The sequence below is a fragment of the Peromyscus eremicus genome, chromosome 20 (assembly GCF_949786415.1).
Source record: "Peromyscus eremicus chromosome 20, PerEre_H2_v1, whole genome shotgun sequence".
Lineage (NCBI taxonomy): Eukaryota > Metazoa > Chordata > Mammalia > Rodentia > Cricetidae > Peromyscus > Peromyscus eremicus.
In genome coordinates this window covers 33671235-33693554 of record NC_081436.1, presented here as the reverse complement: position 1 = coordinate 33693554, position 22320 = coordinate 33671235, and the positions used below count along the sequence as shown (strand labels likewise).

The following is a 22320-nucleotide window of genomic DNA, read 5'->3' as shown; positions in this document are numbered from 1 at the left end:
GAACACTGGACTCATTCCCTCAGCCTCAGTGCCAACCGGACAGTAAGGACAGAAAAGTTTACCAATCACATGCCTCCGTGCCCCACTGGAGAAAGAGAGGGAGTGAGGGGAAGGGAGGGAGGGAGGGAGGGAGGGAGGGAGAGAGGGAGGGTAAGGGAGGGAGGGAGGGAGGGAGAGAGGGAGAGAGAGAGGGAGGGAGAAAGAGGAGGGAGGGAGAAAATGGGGAAGGAGGAGAAGGGAAGAGCAAGATCAAGAACAAAAGCAAGCCTGCAACATGAGTAAGAGAGAGAGGAGAGAACAAGAAAGAAAATATGACAGGAAGCCAGTACAGTTGGCACTTATGCTCAACTACTTACCAGGCTCAGTTTCAGGGCCATTATATTTTAACATTGCAATAACAACAGAATAAAAACACACAAAATATACACAGATGTGTGTGTGTGTGTGTGTGTGTGTGTGTGTGTGTGTGTGTGTGTGTGTGTGTGTGCATGCAGGTATGTCTATGTACATATGTATGCATACATGCTTATATATATCACTGTACATGAGTGTGCATATATGTGTATATACATAATGGACTTTGTGGTAGTTTGAATAAGAATGGCCCCTATAGGCTCATAGATTTGACTGCTGGGACACCAGTGAGTGGCACTATTTGAAAGGATTAGGAGGTGTGGCCTTGTTGGAGGAAGTGTGTCACTGGGGGCAGGCTGTGAGGTTTTAGAAGCCCATGCCAAGCTTAGAGTCCTTCTCTCTGCCTACAGATCAGAATGTAGTTCTCAGCTGCTGCTCCAGTGTCTGCCTATATGCCCTCATGCTCCCTGCATGATGATAATGAATTAAGCCTGTGAAACTGTAAGCCAGCCCTCGGTTAAATGCTTTCTCTTCTAAGAGTTGCATTGGTCCTGGTTTCCTTCACAGCAATAGAACAGTGACCAAGACAGACTTTTAAGAGTATATTTTATATAAAAGTTGTCAGGTTTCAGAAATGACAAGTAAATTTTCTGATGCCCCAGAGCCTGTGGGAGTGTGGGAGCTGGTGCTGGAGTCTACGCCAACATGCTCTGATCTCATACCTCCAAAGCACCCCGACTGCACCTTCGTGATTCTTAGACCAGAAAAGTAGAGCAACACATCCAATTTCTGAAATCTCCTTTTATGTTCAATCTCCTTTTGTGCTGTCTTTAGCACAAACAGAGCCCCATGGGCCCCAGGTGTGGCTTCTTTTTTATGTTAAGAAGTCTTAAATCATTCTCAGGAGTGTCAGCCTCTTCCCATCAGACTAGATCTTGCAAAAACAAACATTCGCTCATTGCATCACTGTGTGATCAACCACCACAGAACCAGACATGCCCATCGTGCACGTTAATGGCACCTTGGATTAACATGTCACTTCTTAAATCCAAATGCTTCCTAGATGCCGTTGATGTTACAACAAACGCCCCGCTAATGTGACAACAGTGGTCATTAACATTCACCACACTTGCACTGCCTACTGAACACTGTTCCTGGTAATAATTACCTAATCCAATCCAATCATCCAACTTAATCCCCCAACAACACTTACAGGCAGCTATTATTATTCCCGTTATTAATAATTCCTTAAAATGTCATTTATGAAACCTCCGCTTCGTTTCTGCTCTGCAGATCTTTCCTCTGTAAACTTTCTCAAATGCTAAAAAAATTTGCAGAGAATGCAATCTGTTCAGTCTAGTCAGAGACTCACTGTGAAAGGGGCTGAGGGTGGAAGCTCTGTGAGGCATCAAGAGGCAGGAGAAGGGCCCCTCTGCGCTTGGAGGGGGCAGGGTGTTCACACACCTGCAGTAGGGATACCTCTCTCTCTCTCTCTGCATAAATGGGAAAGAGCACTGGGCACCCGCACCCGGGGAGGAGGTGGGGGCTGCCGTTTGGGCTTGCTACTTACCAGCTCTGTGTGAACTTTAAGATGGGCCTGTAGCTTATATTTATCTGGAGTCGAGTAGTCACAGCCGTCAGTGGGGCACTTCAGCAAGATGTTGCTGTGTTTCTGAATGACATGGCGTTTAAGGCAGTTTTTGGTGATGGAGGAATAGTGACACTGAGAGCAATAATACAGGTGTTCCCGGGTGTGGGTGCGGACATGCATGTCAAAATGCACTTGGTACCAAAAAAGTTTGCCTAAAAAAATATTGTCACATGAGAACAAGGAAGTTTCTTTTAGACTGAATTTGATTTTTTTTTAATTATCATCATTTTTTTAACTGCCATATTTATCTCCTTTATCTGGTACGCCCTTCACACTTTCCACCACACTTCTGTCGGGAAATCACTTTCCAAAAATGGCAGTTTTCAAGTATTAAGATACCACTACCTTGCACATGGTGTTAGGGCTAGGAAAAGAGAAAGGAGATGTTTATTGCGAGCCAATTATGTCACACATCACCCTGCCAATGTACCAATCCAAGAGCCTCCGAGTCCTCCTGACACTCTGGGCTATGAGACAGGCTCTAGACTACCTGCTTCCTGGACTACCTGCTGTCTGGGAGCTCCCAGAGCCAAGCTTTCAACACCAGCTAGAAGGGAGCTACTTGCATCACTGTGTGATCAACCACCACAGAACCAGACATGCCCATCGTGCACGTTAATGGCACCTTGGATTAACATGTCACTTCTTAAATCCAAATGCTTCCTAGATGCCGTTGATGTTTACAACAAATGCCCCTCTAATGTGACAACAGTGGTTGTCACAGAGCTGCAGCCGGTCTCCTACCCTCTCTAGCCAATTGGAGCCCCCACTGAAAACCAGAAGAATGATTCTTCTTGGTCAGGAGATGGGTGAGGCTGTGAGCAACCCTCAACATGACCCCCAACATGGTCAGCTATGCTGGGGAGGCTCCAAGTGTGACTTAGGACAAGGGCTCACTGCTCCTGTCTATCCCGGAGGAGGGTGGCTCATTTAGGAGGTGTTCTTTGCAAACAGACATTAGCTCCAATGGAACCCAAGGTGATGACAGAATGACATGAATGGGCAGGGCTGCTCGGAAGGACAGCTCCACTCCAAGGCACATGTGACCGCCACAGCCTTCCTTACCACAGTATTCACATTCCAGTTCTCCATAGACCTTCCGGATCCTCTCGCATAGACTGATGTTCATCTGCTTCTTCTGGAGACTGTCTAGGACCTTCATGAACGCTGTGCTGCCAGGGTGGTGCTCAGAGGAGGGTTTGCAAGAGTCAGGCTGGCACATTCCAAGGTCCCCTCCATCAGCCACTGTAGGAAGGAGGTCTGAGGCCTCCGCTGGGTTTGACCTGAGACACCTGTTGGAGTCAGATTCACTGGCTGGCAGAGTGACCGAATTCTGCCCTCCCCCTGGAGGGCCCTGGTCACTCTGGGTCTCTGGGTCTGGTTCGGCACTTTTGGCCTTGGCCAGCAGCAGTGTGACTTCTTCACCCTGAGTCTGGGCTGAGCCTCCATGCTGTGCATCCAAGGTTGTCTCGGCAGCATGAGCCTCAGCAGAGGAGGTATCATTTTTCAGTAAAAAATCATCGGAAACCACTCCAAGAGGGTTGAGGTCAGAGGAAACCACAGTGGTTCCTAGTTTGCTGGGGGATAGGGAAGCACTTTCAGTCTTGGAGGTGGTCAAGGGCACAGCCGGGGAAGTTGCTTCTCCAGGGGCCTCCAGCTCCCTCGGCCCTGCCTCAGGCTGAGCTTCCCCAGGACAAGTCTCCTCCTTGTGCACATCTATTTCCGGGCACACAAATTCCTCAGCTGCCAGCTGCAGCTGGTCCCCCAGGGCTTCTTGCTGGATGTCCCCACCAGGCTCCAGGAGGCAGAAGCTCTGGTTGATGGAGCTGGTAAAGACCAAGGTCTCCTGGGCTGTCCCATGCACCTCTCGGATATGGGAGCGCAGCCTGATGGAGCTGACAAACTTCTTGAGACATATAGCACAGACATACACAAAGGGGTGCTTTCTGACATGCAGCTCCAAGGCCTGGTACTTAGTGGCCCCGTGGCCACAGAGCTCACAAGCAAAGGGCCACTTGTCGCCATGGACCAGCATGTGGCGGTCCCGGTCTAGCTCGTTCTTGAACTTGCGCTCACAGATGTGGCAGTCATAGAGCAGCTGCCGCTTGCCCTCCCTCGTCATCAGGCGGAGCTCATCCAAGGCCTCCTTGACCTTCTTGTCCTGAGGGTCATGCATGTCCCGGATGTGCTTGATGAGGTTCTTGACGTCCGAGTACTTCTTCTTGCAGAAGCGGCAGTGCTGTTTGATCTTCTTGTGCACCCGCTCAATGTGCACCTTGAGGTGGCCCTTGCTGAGGCAGGTGAAGGAGCAGTAGTCGCAGGCGAACTTCTCACCCGTGTGCTTTCGCAGGTGCACGTTGAGGTTGGCCTTGATGGCGCTGGCGTAGCTGCACTGGGAGCACTGGTATGGCTTCTCGTTGGTGTGGATCCTCAGGTGGGCCTGCAGCGAGTGCTTGAACTTAAAGACCTTGTTGCAGTACTCACACGTGAAGATCTTCAGCTGGGTGGGACCTAACCTAGAGAGGGATAATAAATAGCACCATTAACTTCTGGAGACCTGGAAACGTTCCAAAGAACCACCTACCAAAGGCTGCGGAGTCAGCTACAGGGGAGTGGGCAAAGGTGGAACAATTATTTGTTCAACAAATAAGACTTAGGGGGAAGAACAGGATAGGCAAGGACAATGACAGAAGAGGGGGCTGGTCTTCGGGGAGCACCAACTCTAGCGGGAGAGAAGGGAGTCCTGCAGTGTCCCACAGCAGCATGGTAGTCATCGAAAGGAGTGTGTGAAGAGCAGAGAAAGACACCTCTAACTGAACAAAGGCTGCTGGGGAACACCAGCTATGGTAACATCTGGGTCAAAGCTTCCTGAACAGAAAAGGTGGTGGCAAGAGAAGGAAACAGGAACAGGGGGTGTGATTCACACAAACATGGTCACCCATGCATGCTCCGAAGCTTTGTTTGTTCTGGGATGCCTGAACAGAAGCAAATTCAGTCTCCATGAGACTAGACCTAGTGAGCTTATTTGACAAATTTGATTATCCACACCTGCCTATTCATTCCACTAACTGTCATGGCGGCTCTTGTCCTCTTTGCAAGCTGGCAGGGTGCTCCAGAGAGAAAGACTGACCCTTGTCTTTACCCATGCCCCCACTTCTTCCCAGAAAGGGAGAACACAGATGGATGGTAATGAGTTTGGAACAAGACCTACAGTTTGCTAGACAGCAGGGGTATGCCTGCCTGTGGTGAGCAAGAGCTAGCTAGAGCAGCATGTTCAAGCCCAGCCAGTGGTGATCCAGGTCTCAGGTAGGAGAAGCAGGTTTCTGGGCAAGCTCACAGCTGATATGAACCACACTCCTCTCTCCTGAAGCTCTTAGACACAGCTGAGGACTAACTACCAACTGTCTGCCTCCACTATCAGTGGGTTAGAGCTCAGATCGGGAAAACAGCACTACTATCTCCCTTAACTTCACACGCCATTGCATAAACAGTTTCCATTGATTAAACCAGGCAGCATGTCAGGGGCATGTGTCAGATTTTGCACATGGTGGGGAATAAAAGCATGATCTGCCTCCTGGAGCCTCTTCCAATGTGGCAAGGCTGCACTGAATGAAATAGCAGCAGTTCTGACTAGTTATCAGGCGGTCCTTACAACCAACCGTGTGCTGACTATTTAATCCCCTCTCTCATCAACCCATTTCACACGTAAGAAAACTAAGCATCTGCTCAACATAAACAATTGCTTAGTGACTTGAGCCCAGGAGCCCATGGCCTCTGGAGTACGCTCACCCTTCCTCAGCCTCTTTGCTGAAGGAAACCCCTGTTGCACACAGAAGCCCCTCCCAGTTCAACTGTGCACTTGGAGAAGGCTCTTAGAGAGGGGCTTCCTCTGCTACCAGAGTGGCAGGCCCTGAAGCATGTGACCACACAGCTGGAACAGGAACAGTGAGGGAGATCAAGGAAGCAGGAGAGAATGCACCTCTGGGAGGTATAGCTAGGCAAGCCAAGAAGGATTTATGGTGCGCTAATAACCATGCCATGGTATTAATTAGCACCATTAAACTGTGCCTACCACAGATACAAGGTCTGTGTTGATGAGACAGTTCATACAACTGTCTCTTTCAATTTAAAGCACTTAAGTGGACGGCAGTCCATAAATACTAGAGAGTACAACTCACGGTGAAATTAAAATATTCAGATGGGAAAGCTACTAGTACGCCTGCATGCTAAGCCCACGGCTTCTTTAAGGGAAGCCATTTGGATCTTTCCCAAATGACAAAGACATCCAGAAGGTGATACATTTTATAAAGAACACTGAAGAAAGAAGGCCTGGATTCATAACATTAATTAAATAAGCAAATCTCAGCATTTCCTCCTCTGTTGAGAGACCTAAATGGTCTTAAGAGAATCTTTTGTTCTTTGTTTTTATATTATTATCAGACAAGTATCTAGCAGAGCTCTGAGTGGCCTGCTTTTGGAGAAGATACTAAGTCTGGTGCTGATGCTGAGCAGGCTCCATTTGACTTTAAGCTTGAGCCACAAATGATGACTGTGAACTAGTGCACAGAGCTGTGATGGGTATAGAATGCTTTCTGAGGCATCGTACTGCCAGTGTTTCCTATTTGGTGAGGGAGGTACTGCCAAAGAATATCCAGAGGTCAGACACCCTACTACAGTGAGTCTACCTCTGGGAAGCTACCTGAAAGAAACAAGGGGACAGTCTGGCTGAAGGAACGAACACCTTCAATGCCCATGTTTACATGACAGTTAAGGGCAGCAATATCCTTGAAGGGTCTCACACAGACAAACACTTGGTGTTCAGACCCTGCTTATATGTTTGTCCATTGACTTCAACAGGGCCATATCCAGCTAACACACATCTAGAAAGCAATGACTACCCCAAGCCCTGGGAGGAGGGCCAGTTTTGGATGCCCATTAGAGTTCTAAGTACTCACTCCATGATGCAGCAATTTCACTTGGGGCAATTTATATTTCAGAAAGTCCTGAAGAAGCCTGGGAAGGTGGACATCCCAGAGTGTGAATCACTGCACTGCTATCACAGAAAGAATGTGCTGATTTGACTTGGCTGTGGTAGCACATGCCTGTAGTCCTCACACACAAGAGGCCAAGACAAGAAAACTGTGGGTTTAAGACCAGCTTAGGCTACATAAGTGGTTTCTTTTTTTTTTAAGCTGTTTAAATTATAATAGAAACACTTAAGAAGACAAATTATTTTTATATGTACTAAAATTGAAAGATTTTTCAAGGTGCGGTAAATTTTTTAAATCTAAAAAAAAATAATAGTACATTAAGTATTTTGTATTTGAAAAAAACAAAACAATATATATACACACATATATGTATATGTATATATACATATATATACATATGTATGTATGTATATGTATATATATATATATATATGTATATATATTAGTATACCATGAAAAACAACAAGTATATGCAGTGAACTAGCCAGGGAAGTGAAATCCAGAAGGAACTATGGGTTACCGTAGCTCTCGCCATAAGGGTTGTTTCAGTTTTTACAGTGCGCCTATGTCCCTACTGAAAGAGAGACTATCACAGGATGTGCAAACCAGGCCCTGTTTGCACCTCTTTTTATCGTTTAATGACACATTTGACTAGATAACATGCGTGCCCTGTGAAGACAAGTGAATGCTCAGTTCCTAGGGCACACTGGTCTGCCTTGGTCTCAGGAAGAACTAACTATACTAGGGCATAATGGAGGGGTGGACTCTTCCGCTAAGCTAATGAGTTAAGACCCTTTACAGATGTGGCCATGAACAGAATCCAGACCAGCAAATGTACAGATCTTCCCTGCTCTTTGTGAACATTACTGCAGCCCACCTCTGGTTTAAGCCCATGGAACAACTCACCTGCTTGACTTCATGGGCTGCTCATACGGGGTCTGCTGAATGGCATATTCTTGGTACCCTCTCCGTGGCACCAGGTCTGCTGCAGTGGTCTCGGGAGGGGCTGCTCCTGTTTCAGGGGGGCCAGCCTCCACTGGAATAATCTTGGTAGCACCTGAGATTGATACACAGTACACTACTTACTGAGAGGTGCTAGCAATAGCCCTGACCCTGTCCAGCAGAGTCAGCAGGTCCTGGGGGCACTTTACTGCAGGACTTCCATGCAACACACTGGTTCTCTTATTCAGATAACACATTTAATTGTGTGTGTGTGTGTGTGTGTGTGTGTGTGTGTGTGTGTAGATGCAGTTTTTCTAGTAGTGTGCCCAAATGTCTTCTTGAAGTTCAGTTTTACTTGATCTAATTATGAAACAGGCAAATATACACCTATCACTTGCAAGCATTTCTACAAAGCCACAGCTGTTAAACTTAAAGCAAGTAGAAAGCTACATCAAGGAAGCATAGGGTAGCAGAGCAGTCAACAAAACGGGAATGTGAGCACCCTAATATCTCTGATTCTCTTCCTATGAACAGAAATTGAAGGTACAAAGAGAAGAACCCCAGGGTCACCTTTGCTTTATTCTGTCATAGACTGACCCAAGACCATACAAAGCAGGGACACTTTGTGGGGGTGAATGTCTAGGTGCATATGTGTAGGTATGTGAACATGTATGTTTTGGTATGTGTGTGGACATGAGTGTATGTGTATGTGTGTATGAATATGAGTTTATGTGTGCGAAAGTGATTGTGTGTGTGAGTGTGTATGTGTGTTTGTGCATGAGTCTGTGTGAGTAGGTCATAAGTGTGTGAAGGTGCATGCATATGTGTGAGGATGAGTAGATGTGGGAGTTGGAGGGAGTGTGTGGGAGTGTATATTAGTGTGTGTGTGCATGTGAGTGTATGAGTGTGAATGCATGAATGTGAATGTATATATGTGTAAATTTGAATTGTCAGTGTGTAAGTGGAGTGGTGGTCAAGAGCAAGTGTGTAAAAGATTCCTCTTTAACCACTTGTGTTTCTAAAACCCCAAAGGAAATTGATCATGCTTTTACCCTCTTAGAATCTCAAAATACTACCACAATTTTTTTAAGAAAAATTGTGGAAATTTTCTCTAAGCAACCACTGAGAACAGGAAACTGTCCTCTGGGATTTTCCATATCCACAATAATATTTCTGTAAAGTTGAGTAGGGCAGGTGGGGTGACTTTCCAGAAAGTTCAAGTAGCCTAATTTTATATGGCCTTTTCTCTCCTGAACACCTTACTTTGTAGTCAAGTATAAAGGAGAAAAGGTGTTCAGAGTTTTGAATTTGAGTGGCTACTATCAGCCCTAAAATAGCTGCTTAAAGGGAGCAGCTCTTCTGAAAACCATGACACTGTCCTCACTGTATCTGAGCTAATACCCCCAATGCATAAAAAATTTAAAACATTCTGATAGCCTTGGATCTATCACAAACTGTTTGTGCTGGCTAGTTTTTATGTCAACTTTTATGATAGTGTGAAATCGATCACAAACTGCTTGTGCTGGCTAGTTTTTACATCAACTTGACACAAGCTGGAGTCATCTGGGAAGAGGGAACCTCAACTGAGAAAACGCTTCCATCACAGTGGCCTGTAAGCAAACTCTGGAGAACTTTCTTGACCAGGGATTGAAGTGGGACAGCCTGATTCATTGTGAACAGCGCCAACACTGGGCAGGTTTGTGTAAGAAAGCAGACTGAGCCGGACGTGGTAGCATATGCCTTTAATTCCAGCACTCAAGAGACAGAGGCAGAGGCAGGTGAATCTCTGAGTTCCAGGATAGCCTGGTCCTCAGATTGAGTTCCAGGACAACCAAGGCCATATAGGGAAAGACTGTCTCAAAAACAAAAAAAAAACAAAAAACAAAAAGAAAGTACGTAAGTAAGCAGACTGAGCAAGCCATGAGTGAGCAAGCCAGTAAGCAGCACTGCTCCATGGCTTCTGCTTCAGTTCCTGACTCCAGGTGTCTGCCTAGAGTTCCTGCCCTGACTTCCCTCTGAAATGGAGTGCCACCTGAGAGCAGCAAGCTGAAATAAATCCTTTCTTTCCCAAGCGCTTTTGTCCATGTTATCTTATCACAGAAATAGAAACTCCAAGGCACTGTTTTTTGTCTAAAATAGTCTTTCCTACAAGTGACCTTTTAAAAAAGAAAATATAGCATTATCTACCAGCTATGTTCAAGGAAAAGGAAAAATAAATAGAAACATCTAGTACTGAAAAATATTTAGTGAATACCATCAAAATGTGAAGGAGCTAGGCAGTGTCTGCCTGGGCCAGCTGAGCAGCTGTTGCACTTGTGTGGACTGAGCAGGCAGCTCCCATCAAGGAGGCAGTCACTGCAATATGACAGGGACACCACCAGCTGAGGGGCTGGGGAGAGGCACAGAAGAGTTGGCTGAGGAGACAGGCATGACAGCCCCCGGGGATAATGAGGTCTGGGATCACTGTACGTATAGGTGACTAAATGACGCTCCACTAGGACACCTAACACATAGGCTCTGACCCAGCCCTCCTTCCTCAGGCTGCTCCAAGGGCAGCTGAGCTCCAGGCTCTCACTGTATCATTTCCAGCCTGTCAGCAGTCACCTGGAATGGCTTCATGAGCAGTTAAGACCACGCTGATGATGGGTTTCTTGGCTCCAGAAAGCTGCCCTGCCTCCTTTCCTGAGATCTTCTGGACTTTCTCTGTTTTCTGAGCCCGTGGTCTTTTTGCAGCCTTTTCTCGATCATCTTCTTTGTACTTCTTTTCTAGCTCAAGGTCTGACTCGTTACCTAGGGAGCAAATATCAAGATGGATAAGCTATCCCTTCAGGCCAGCTGAGGAGGAAATACGACTCTCACTGGAGGTGATGGCAAAGGAGATGCCTCCCCTGCATCCTCATGCCCACCTCCATTTCGTCTCTATTCCTGGCCTACAATGCCTGCCAGGACATTATGCTAGCTCCTGCACCATTGTTGGCTCTTACAAACTCAATGCAAAGCATGCTCACTGTATCCAGGACACACCCGGGTACCAGGAATGCACTGCTGGACAAAGCAGCATAGACCCTGGGCTCATTTGCATGAAGCATTGTTGATATCAGCACTGCAGATAAAATGACCTGCGATTCACAGTCCAAGAAAGGCCTTCTCCTAATCAACTGACACTGGCCAGACACTTTCCCTGTGCCAGGCATGATGGACACAGGACAAGAACACACCAAGCCCTCAGGGGCCCTCTACGCCAGAACCCACAGAGTCAACAGGTGTGATCAAGAGCAGTCTCAGCTCTGTGTCCCATGAAACAAGAGTAAAGAACAGGACGGGAGAAGCTACCCGAGAGGTCAGAAAGGCTTTATGGAGACGTTAGCTATGGCTGAGTGAAAAGGCGAGGGTTAACGAACCACTGGATGGGAAAGATAGAGAACCAGTCATGAGGAAAAAGCTACACGGTCTAGGAATGTGTGTGATTAAAAATGGAAGTGCTCCTGTCTAACAAAGGATGACAAAGACAGGGGATAAATACTTGGCTGAGCATCACAGTGTCCACAACTTCGTGAGAAAGGAGAGGGTGACCAAAACGGGTTTCCTGAGTAAGAGGTAAGTCCCAGAAGTCCATGAACACTATAGAAACTTCCACTCTCCTTAGGAGAGAGCATGGAGCCCAATCAACCTGCATTAAATGAAATGTAGACTGTGCCTGGCCTGGCCCTGCTGGGGGCTCCTGGGAGGTGGGGTGGCTGTCACATCTTCCGATGGCTCAAAGGAAGATGGTAGGTCCAGGTTTTTACAGGAGCTGTTGTTTTTCAAGGCTGGTTGCTATCTGGCCTTTCTTAGGACAATGGGGAAGCCAAGAAAAACACTTAGGGCATCATAGGACCCGTTGTCTCCCATGTGCATCTCTGGAAGGCAATGGGGGGCCACTGAAGCCGTCTAATCCAAGGAAGAGCTGGGTTTGCATAACACTTTACATGTATGCCATGCTGTGGAGAATGAAATCAATGGGCTCCCAAACCACTCAGATGCTTGCAGAACAAATGCATCAGTCACAGACATACAACAGCAGGCATGACAGGTCGAACCTTGGCATGAGCCTAAGGAGAAAAAACAGCCTCCACACACCAGTGAAGAACAAAGGAGTTAACAACTAGACAGCAGCCCCAGTGAGATGAAACTCAGGGAAGAAGGGTAGAGAGAGCTTTATTAGAATCACCATGTCTGAAATGCCCCACCTGAGGACAGGGTCTTCACAATGTCTGGAGAGAACACTGGGAGAGATTCCACACATGAGTGTAGGGGATAGGCAAGGGATGTGGCACAGGCAAACAGACCAGAAGGTGTGAGGGTGGGTTTTAGAAAGTGTGGGAATATAAGGGGTTGTCAGGGAGGTGAGATTGAAACCCAGAAACAATGAGGCAGAGGCAGTGGCGGGGAGGGGAACACACAGGGAGACAGGCAGAAACCAACCATCAGTGCTTCCTATATCTACGTCAGCTCCAGCCATCCCAACACAAGGCACCAGTAAATGTGCAACAGATAACCTAGAGAGTGAATTCTTAGCAAGTCAGGCTGGCTGGGGTAAAGCCAAGGAAACAGAATGATCAAACCAAGCATTCACATTGTGTCCCATAAACCAACACAATGCATGCCTGGTTCCTGGATCGTCTCCAGACCTGAAGGAAACAGCCTTGGGTTAGTCTTTAATAGATTAGTACTAGTATTAAATATATTAACATGAAACAAAAGAGAAAGATGATAGGAGGCATCATGAATCAGAATTGCATGCTGCCCTCCAAGGTCCTAAGGCAAGGACCAACACCACACTAATATTGTCAGACCCTGAAAGCTACAGGACCTGGTCTCCAAGGTTGCTGGAAGAGCCTACATAGTATAAAGTCTACTATGCATGACACCTCACAGCAATTTTTGACTTGTTTTATTTTTTAGTAGCCATAACAAAAAACATTTCCAAAGGCCTAAAACTGTCTGAGTCACAGAAGTCTTTTCGTCACCTAGATATTGGTGATATGCGCACATAAATACTACAGCAAGATATTTCAGATGCTATAAAAAAAGGTAGAACAACATTTAATGGATTTTTTTTTTGCTTGTAAAATGATGTCTCGCTCTATAACAGAGTTCACCATGGGATACAATTCAATATGTGGGTGATATGCCAAGAATAAATATGTTGACATTAACAAAAAAGAGGACCTGAGAATCTGAGTTCACCATAAGCTTATCCTGGTTAACAACATAAATCCACAAGAAAACAAGGGCACACACTGTCAGCCAGGGTAAGAGATGAGGAGGTCCCACGTGCTGCAGAGGATGAATGACAGCAAGCTCTGCAGTAGACACCAAGGGTATACACTGCAGAAATGAGCGCCAGCAGTGGGTAGCTGGCAGTGGGTAAAGGTTGGGAAGCCACATCAGATTAAGAAAGAAGGGAGGGACCTGAGTTGACCTAGGTAGAGAAGACACAATGAAGCCACCTCTCATCTTAACTACTGCAGCCACTCCAACTCCCTTCTTCTGGCTGCTCTGTGGTCAAGCTGTCGGTATGCATATGGGTTGGTTGTTCTCCCCATCATTGTGGCAAAATCCCTGACAGGCAGCTAAAGTGGGGAGATTTTTGCTTTGGCTAATAGTTCAGATGGAACACTCTACCATAACAGGGAAAGTATGGTGACAGTGCTAGCTCCTGTACATGGCAATGGGCATGTGAGGTGGCTGGTCATATGACTGTGGCAGTCAGAAAGCAGAGGTCTGACCAAGAGCCATAACCATCAAAGATCACCGCCAACCAGTGTCTCGCCTCTGCCAGCCATGCCTCCACTCCAAGGGTCCCAGAGCTACATACTTTCAACTCCACCCTCTGTAGGAATACACCTTCCTTTGTAGGAACTGAGAATACACTGAAGTCAGAGCTGGTATGAAGAAGATAATGGCCATTATGCTCTGAGAATGATGTTCTATAACACTTGTCCTGGTAGGTCCCACTAGCCCAGCTCCAACTCCTGCTTCCTAGGATCACATCCAGATCAACTGCCAGCAGCAACAGCTACTTCCAAAGGAATACAAGCTAAGAGACCTCCCCCAGAACTATCTCAAATGAGCGCCCCTGAGTATCCTCTGTCTCCAGTTCTGTATAGCCTCAGAGGAAGCAGATCAATAGTCTGGAGTAGTCATACTCTACCTAAGAGCCTCCAGAACCCTAACACTAGGCTTTCCCATCGTTTGGGACATGATGGGCCAGGCAGTACCCTGAGCATCATGGGACACGGTTCTTGGAGATGATCACTGTATATCCCTTGAGGACACTAGAATTAATAAGGCTCTGCAGAGAACTGTCAGCACACGTGCTCCAAGGCAAGTGCCTGGGGCACTTAGTGAGTAGTGAAGAATTCAGAGTAAGACAAAAGCAAGACATGGGGGCTGGCATGGGGGCTGGCATGGAGAGCTGGATGTTACCAGACACACAGTCCCAAGTGTACAGGGATGCCCAGCTCTCTACCACATGATATGTTCCTTGCAGCCTTGCACCTAGCTCGGCTATGTGGATACCTACTTACACTCCCCCCACTTAGTATTTCTTTGTGGAAAGCCAACAGGGAGAAGAAAGAGAAGACATTTTGATAGCAGGGTTTGTTTTTTGTTTGTTTGTTTGTTTTGGTAGTTTTCTGCTTTATCCGTTTGGACAACATAATCCTTTTTCCATTTGTCATGGCTGGAATACAAGATGAGTTTGAACAACTGGTCTCCAGCAAGTGGCGCTATTTGGGGAGGCTGTGAAAGCTTCAGGACAGTGGCCTAACTAGCAGAAGTAGATCTCTGTGGGCAGGTCCTGAAGGTGACATGGGCTTTTGACTCCAGCCTGAGCTCTCTGCTTCTGCCCAGAAAGAGACATGGGCTTCTGCCTCCAGCCTGAGCTCTCTGTTTCCTGAATCTCACATGCCCAGCACTCCTGAGAGAACGCCATGCCTTTCCTGCCATGATGTACTGTATGCTCTGAAATACTGAGCCCAAACAAACCTCTCTTCCTTAGCTGCGTCTGTCAGCAGTGAGAAAAATCACCAGTACATCTCCTGACCCGGCTGTTCATGAATTTCCCAGTCCTCACTTCACCCATCTCTGTGCTTCTCAGAGTTGCCTCTTCCCACTGAAACACCTCCTGGACCTAAGCTGGCAGTCATGCTGCAGGTGCTTCTTCAAGAGCCCAGCATTTCCCACCTCCAGCTTATAGGCTTCAAGGCCTTTCATTCGAGTGTTTTCAATGGTCTCCTGCTTCCTCTGAGTTATTGACTTCGGAAACTTTTCTACGTTCTCTCCCAGCCAATGCCTATATTCGCTGTACCTTCCTTTTCTTTGGAAAATTCAGTAGCTCTGTAATGGATCTGTTTCTTTGGTTCTCTCCTTCTCAGCACATAGTTGTTGGATTTAGTCCTACTGTGTGCACACTGCCAATGGGCTGGCATGCATAGCCAATGGTCTGCTAATAGTGGAGGAATGTCAGCAGGCAAATACCACACTGTGTCTCCAGTCAGGATCATCCATGGCAGGGGGAGACTGAATATGGATGTGAGCACAAGAAATAAGTCAGTCACCCATAGAAGGTCATCATCCACCGGAGGCAGCTAAGTGCAGGCCTTGGCAGGCAGTGGAGGTGAGCATTTCTAAGTGTGGGCTGTGCTCTGGGTTCTGAGGTAGGCAACACATCTCACACCAACATCCTTACTAGTAGTAGGTCAGGAAAGCTGCTGAGACTAGTCCTGTCATTGGTTTATCTCTTTCTCATCTGCCTCCCTAGTTAACAGAAGCTCAGTGAGGTTGATAGAGTTCAGCTCATTCCATAGGGCAACTTCCACAGTGTCCAATACTCAGCAAAGTAGAAAGAGATAGTCGACAAAGTGGAGAGAGATAGAAAAGGCTGCAAATCTCAGATGAGGAAAATCATCCATCCATTCCTTAAGCAAATAACAAGGCGGGTTCTCCAGGTGTCCGGTGCTACACAGGGTACTAGGGACCCAGAAAAAAAAAGCCAGATCTGTCGCCTATCCTCCGGCAGCTCAGAATCAACCATGGGTGACTCCAGTCCTGAAGCACACTGGACCCGCCATGTGTCTGTCCCCTCTGCCCTTGAGGACGACTGCCAATGCCTTAGAAAGATCAGGAAACCACGGTGCAGCAGAGGAAGAAGTGATAAAGCTGACACTCTCCCTGATGCATCAGACAAGCACCATGTGTAAGTCTGTCTGACTGCAAAGTAAGACTGTCCACTGTCCTCTCCTGCCTCTGAAATATGCAAAGGGGACAGTTAGACAAAGCGCATGGGAAGGAGTCAACTGCACGGGTAGTTCCAGGGTGGGCCAAGACCGTGGTCAAACAGCAAAGCCTATATAATAAAGACCTAACAGAATGCATCCCAGAGACAACAGAGGGGCCTAGCGGATGCACTGGAACAGTGGTTCTCAACCTTCCTAGTGCTGCAACCCTTAATACAGTTCTTCATGTGACCTCCAACCATGAAATTATTTCGTTGCTACTTCATAACTGTAATTTTACTGCTGTTATGAACTGTAATGTAAGTATTGGATATGTAACCCCCCCCCAAGGGGGCCACGACCCACTGGCTGAGAATCGCTGCACTGGGAGGCGATTGCCACAACCATCACTGCTGTGTCTAGAAAGCTGGCCAGCTTACGAGCAGGTCATAGACTGCAGCTGCTGAGCAGCCCCCTCCCCAGCCTAGTTCACTCAGACAGGCCCAGGCCATCTGTGCCTAAGGCTAATTTGGCCAGAAGAAAGACTGGCATTGGCTCTCTGTGCCTTCAGCTGAGTCTCCACAAGCAGCAAGAGGCCATTTGTTCCTAATCACTTTATGCAGATGAGCAGGCCCACTCGAGCCTGGGCAAAAGCCTGCCATGTACTCAACTGCACAGCTGGCTCCGAGAGTGACAGATGCAGTGCCAGGGCCAGGCATTTGCAATACCACGAAGGCTGTCTAGGGTGTGCCAATTCTTCCGGCTGGGCAGCCATGTTCCTTGCTATGAAGTAGCAATTCTCTGTTCAGCAGACACGTGTTTGTTTCCCCAGCACAGAGGAAGATTGAACACTTAGTACTAAAGACACTGCTAAAGGTGCCCCCCTCACTGAGATGGTGAGACACGGGGCAGAGTGAGGGACTCCCCAGCTGCAATTCAGGCTCCCTAGCTAGTGCCAACAAGAAATTTGGGACAATTACTCTTGTTCAAGAGAATGGCTAGGCCGGGCGGTGGTGGCGCACACCTTTAATCCCAGCACTTGGGAGGCAGAGCTAGGCGGATCTCTGTGAGTTCGAGGCCAGCCTGGTCTACCAAGTGAGTTCCAGGAAAGGCGCAAAGCTACACGGAGAAACCCTGTCTCGAAAAACCAAAAAAAAAAAAAAAAAAAGAGAATGGCTGATTGACACCCTTCTCTCTCAGTATAGGATAAGTGCCTGATGAGGAATGGCTGAAGAGATGGCAAGCTGGTGTTTGTTTATTTGTTTGTTTTTATGAGTATGGGTGTTTTTCCTTGCATGTATGTCTGTGAACCACGAGCATGCAATGCCTGCAGAAGGCAGAAGGCAGTGGATATCCCAATACAAGAGTTACAGATGGTTGTGAGGCCGCCATGTAGGTGCTGGGAAAAGGACCAAGGTCCTCTGGAAGAACAGCCACTGCTCTTAATGGCTAAGCCATCACTTCAGCCCCAAGCTGATGGCCTTTAAGAAACACAACCAAGTTCTAAAAGTAAATACAGCATGGGTAGATGGGGTGTGGGGTGCAGATCAAATTCCAGGTCCTCCCAGTGCTCTGCTGCAGATGCGTGTGTAGTTACACAATGCTGTTGGATGCTGCAGTGCTTTGAAAGGTCAACACCTGAAAAGCTTAGTCTCCAGCCTGTGGCACAGCAGAGGAGGAGGGACCTCTGAGAGGAGAGAGAGGTCTAGTGAAAAGTGAGGTCAGCGGGATGAGACCCAGCCCATTCTGAGTCCCTTTGCTTGCCAACACCATGAGTTAAGTAGTTTGCTCTACCAAATTCCCCTCCCCCAGCCACATAGGGTACTGTCTCATGATAGGCCCAAAAAGAGCAGAGTCAAATGACCAGATTAAAACTCCTGAGACTATGACAAAATAAACTTTTCCTCTTTACAATCAGTTAGCACAAGTGACAGAAAGTCAGTTATCATAGTGACAGGAAAAAAACCACATTGCATATACAATTAATCCTAAGGGAGGATCATTTTCAAACTATTAAATGTTTAAAACTACTTTTCCAACAAGTTCTAGACAAGATTCCCATCAATAGCTGAAATACATCTGAGATCCTTAAGATTTAGGACCAACTTGGGGATGTCAACCCCTACAACCTTTTGCTGGTCCCAACTGATGAGCTGTGGCATCAGGAAGGGGCATCAGGCAGTATCAACCTCATCGGCAGCTGTGAGGTTCACAAAAAACACCTGGCAACGATGGTCTCTGCCATTTGGTCCTTTTCCTGTACTCCATGTCACAGGAGAGACAAAGTCACACTGCTGTGCTGATGCCTTGGTCTCTGCAGGCAGAGCACTGTCAAGAGCTGTGACCAGAACTCAACTTTATTCCTACACACCTGCATGCGCCTTTCTAAGCCAATCATTTCATATATCTTTCCCCCCAAGGCTTTTATAAATCCATGCTTTCAAAGAACAAGGTCCTTTGCCAAAGTCCCCTTGTCCATCAAATCCTATATCATATTTTCAGCATTGTGTGACTCCAGCTGTGTCTGTCAGCACACTGGGATGGTGACTTTTCAAATGCTTTTCAGTAGTAGGACCTTTTAAAGTGACCTCCTCAGGCAATTTCGGTGCCATCAATCAATTCAGACATGCCAACTAAAGTAGATGAAGTGGGTGGGGTTCCAGTATCACCCTATCACTGCCTCGAACATCTGTCCTTGGTCTCTGCAACTTCATCCTCTGAGCACTGCTGAAGGGCCCTGATAATGGTGTCAAAACTGCTGGTATAGGCTGCGCCGGGTACTTGGCGAAATGTCACTGGATGTAAAAGTCATCTTTGAGAAGGCATGGCAGAGATCACCAGATACAATGTCAAGGGCATCACAGCTGAGATCCTGTTCTGCCTTTCCGCTGGAGACATTCAGAACTCTCTAAAGCTACAAGCAGCATCTGCAGAATGAGTCACGGTGAGACTCACTAGAGAACGTTCACAGTGCCCTCTCCCAGGGAAACAAGCACACAGGAGAGGTTCTCAGGAAGTGTCTGCCACACTGCAAGTCCAGCTCAAGTCTGTGCTGAAACTCAGTCATTCCCCCCACCTTGTCTAGTTCCACTTATACATGGTCAAACACAATCTGAAAATTATAGAAATAAAGAATTCAGAAGTTTAAGCCACTTTTATTATAATATTATCATGATCAGTTTATTAGTAGTGATTGTTATTAATCTTCCTGTGTCAGATTTTCTTTATTTATTTAGTTAGTTAGCTTATATCCCAACCTCAGCCTCTTCTCCATCCTCTCCTCCCACTCCCTCCCCCCTCCTCCCCTTCCCCCGCCCCCAATCCACCTCTCCTCCTTACTCAGAAGGGGCAGGCCTCCCATGGGCTTCAGCAAAGCACAGCATATCAAGCTGCCATAAGACCAAGCAGCTCCCCTTGGACTCAGGCTGGGCAAGGCCATCCAGCATGAGGAATAGGTTCCCAAGAGCCAGTCAAAGCACCAGGGACAGCCCTGCTCCCATGCTAGGAGTCCCACATAGAGACCAAGCTACACAACTGTCATATACATGCAGAGGGCCTAAGTCGGTCCCATGCAGGCTCCTTGGTTGTTGGTTCCTATGAGCCAGGCTAGTGGTTTCTGTGGGTTTTCCTGCCATGTTCCTGACCCCCCTGTTTCCTACAATCCCTCCTCCCTCTCCTCAGTAGGCCTCCCCAAGTGCAGTCCAATGTTTGGCCATGGGTCTCCTGTGTCAGATTTCTAAATCAACCCTTATCATAGCCATCTATGTTAAGGAAAAAACATCATCATAACTGTGATCGGTACGGAACGGGCAGAGTTCAGCACCATGCGAGGTAGGTTTCAGGCATCCTCTGAGGGCCTTGCAAGGTATCCCATTTGGGTAATCACTGAGTCACATCATGCCTTAATTTGCCTTGTGTTAGTGAAAGCTGTGACCCCTATGGGTCAGCTCTGGGAGTGGGAATTGGGTAGAGATTGGGTAGTACCTGTCTCACCCTGCTACCTAGTCTCGTGTATTCCCAAGATTCTGTCAATGGTAACATTTAATTTCTTGACATCTGTGCAAAGTCGCTCTTCAACCCTAGCAAATTAACATAATTCTCTCTATTTCATTTCCTTTGGAGACGAAAGCATTTTCAAAAGTGATGACACTGCACAGGAGAGAGCAGACCTTAGAAAGGGAAGCAGATGTTCATGGGTGGCGTGCACACTGTGCTCCAGCCTCCCCTGCACCAGGGCCGAACACCCCTGCATACAGTGATGTGTTCTGGCAGAACACTACAGGCAGCCTTTGCAAAGAAGCAAAGCCTGACATGTCCTTTAAGGGTAGATATGAAGAAAAGGACCCACGTACCCTGGGATCTGCAGCAGTCCCACTGGCCTCTCTGAGCCACCCTCCACTCTTCTTTATCCAATTCCCATGCCCAGGGCTGACCCAAGGGGTCACACAACAGACACCAGAGCCGTCTGGTTTCAAACTGGGTCTGGCCACTGGAAGCACCAACAGGATATAAAAGGCAAAAAAAAGAGTAGGGTGAATATTTATTTCTACACTCCCTTGCTGCCAACTGATCACTGAGTAACTTCATCTCTAAGCCCAATTTTAACAAGATCCTAGACCTTAGTAGGCTCCTAGACCTTAGCACAACTGACTCCATGATGGAAGTACCACTGAGGCCAAAAAACTCAGCATGCCAAAACCACCACCTGCCAAAATGAAAACAAAGGCCTAATCCATCAAAGTCCATAGTTCTGAGAAAGTCTCTAAATGTATTAACCTTGCTTTTTTGCTTCTGTAGTTCTGTTTCTGGCTAACTGTTCTTGTTAACTTAAGTATGTCAACCCAGAGCATGGCTTCTGTGCTTAAGAGCTCACGCTAAGAAAGGTTCAGGGCTACACTGGGATCTGGGACACCCATGGTAGTTGCTGGCCTAGCTAATAAAGACTTTCTATTGGTTTAAACCTGTGTCCAAGTAGTCTCCTCTGGTGATACCCCATCACATAATCCCACGGAGTCCTGAGATCTCTCAACCCTAGCCCTTTACCTATTTGGGTAACACGACCTAGTGGCTCCTCTATCCCAGCCTCATCTGGAGCTTCACTACACACCCACTTCTCCACAAAGGCAAGCTTTTCTACTACATGCCTCTAGTGATCTCAGGTCCTGAGGACCTGGACCATCTTTTCACATCCTGAGCTGCTAAGAACACTGATGTTGGAGCCCTGTACCAGCATGCTGGCTCCATGCTCTGACAGAAAGCATCCTCTTGCACATTTTCAGTCTACCAAAATTGATCCTCAACCAAAATTAACTCATCCTTTCTATCAAACCTGTTTATCATTCCTGGCATCTGAGATTGGCAAAGACGATGCCCCTGTCAACTCAAGCTCCCAGGCTAAGAACAACACAGCCTCCCATCTCCTTCCCTCAGCATCTCTAAAACAGGTCCCTTCTATCAATTTTCACTGCTGAATCAGACACCTCAGGATCCCACACCAGATCCTTGTGCCTACGGAGTGTTTGCTAGCTCCTCTGTAACCGAATTTACACTACATCCCTCTCCCATGCTCCCCACACCTCTTCAAGCTCCAAGTATTACTTCCATCTCCATACTTCAGAACTAGATCCTCAGCTGCAGGGCAGCTCCACACCATCCTTCCAGACCTCCTGCCATACCCTACCCACCATGTTAGTACAATATCTGTCCAGTTCTCTGAGAGCATTATGGCAAGGGCCTCTCTTTAGTGAACACCATGTAGTCATCAACTACCAGATATACACACAGCAGGCACTTGATAATTCTAGGTGACAACAGGGGTTCAAACCCTCCCATTCCACTTAGCTCCTGACCTGTAAGCATGCATATCCACACATTCACTTTCAACTCTACTGAGTGTCCCCTACTCTTGCCCAAAGGAAGCTGTGATAGTTACTCTTCATATTCTTTGTTGTTCACTTGATTGAATCACACAGGAAACCAATCCACCACCTCTCTCTCTCTCTCTCTCTCTCTCTCTCTCTCTCTCTCTCTCTCTCTCTCTCTCTCTCTCGTGTGTGTGTGTGTGTGTGTGTGTGTGTGTGTGTGTGTGTGTATGGTGTGTATGGTGTATGTTTCCAAAGAG

The 22320-nt window shown here is 47.2% G+C and overlaps 1 protein-coding gene across 4 annotated transcripts in view; it reads right to left on the bottom strand.

The window, feature by feature from the left end:
* Zfat (zinc finger and AT-hook domain containing) overlaps nt 1–22320 on the bottom strand; it is a 183246-nt gene that overhangs the window by 99255 nt on the left and 61671 nt on the right. For all 4 annotated transcript variants that reach the window (XM_059246900.1, XM_059246899.1, XM_059246901.1 and 1 more), the window contains exons 4-7: nt 10543–10728; nt 7903–8053; nt 3071–4521; nt 1925–2157 (exon numbers count right to left, since the gene is read on the bottom strand). In XM_059246900.1, coding sequence (XP_059102883.1) covers nt 1925–2157; nt 3071–4521; nt 7903–8053; nt 10543–10728 — 2021 coding nt within the window. The remainder of the gene's footprint in view (nt 1–1924; nt 2158–3070; nt 4522–7902; nt 8054–10542; nt 10729–22320) is intronic.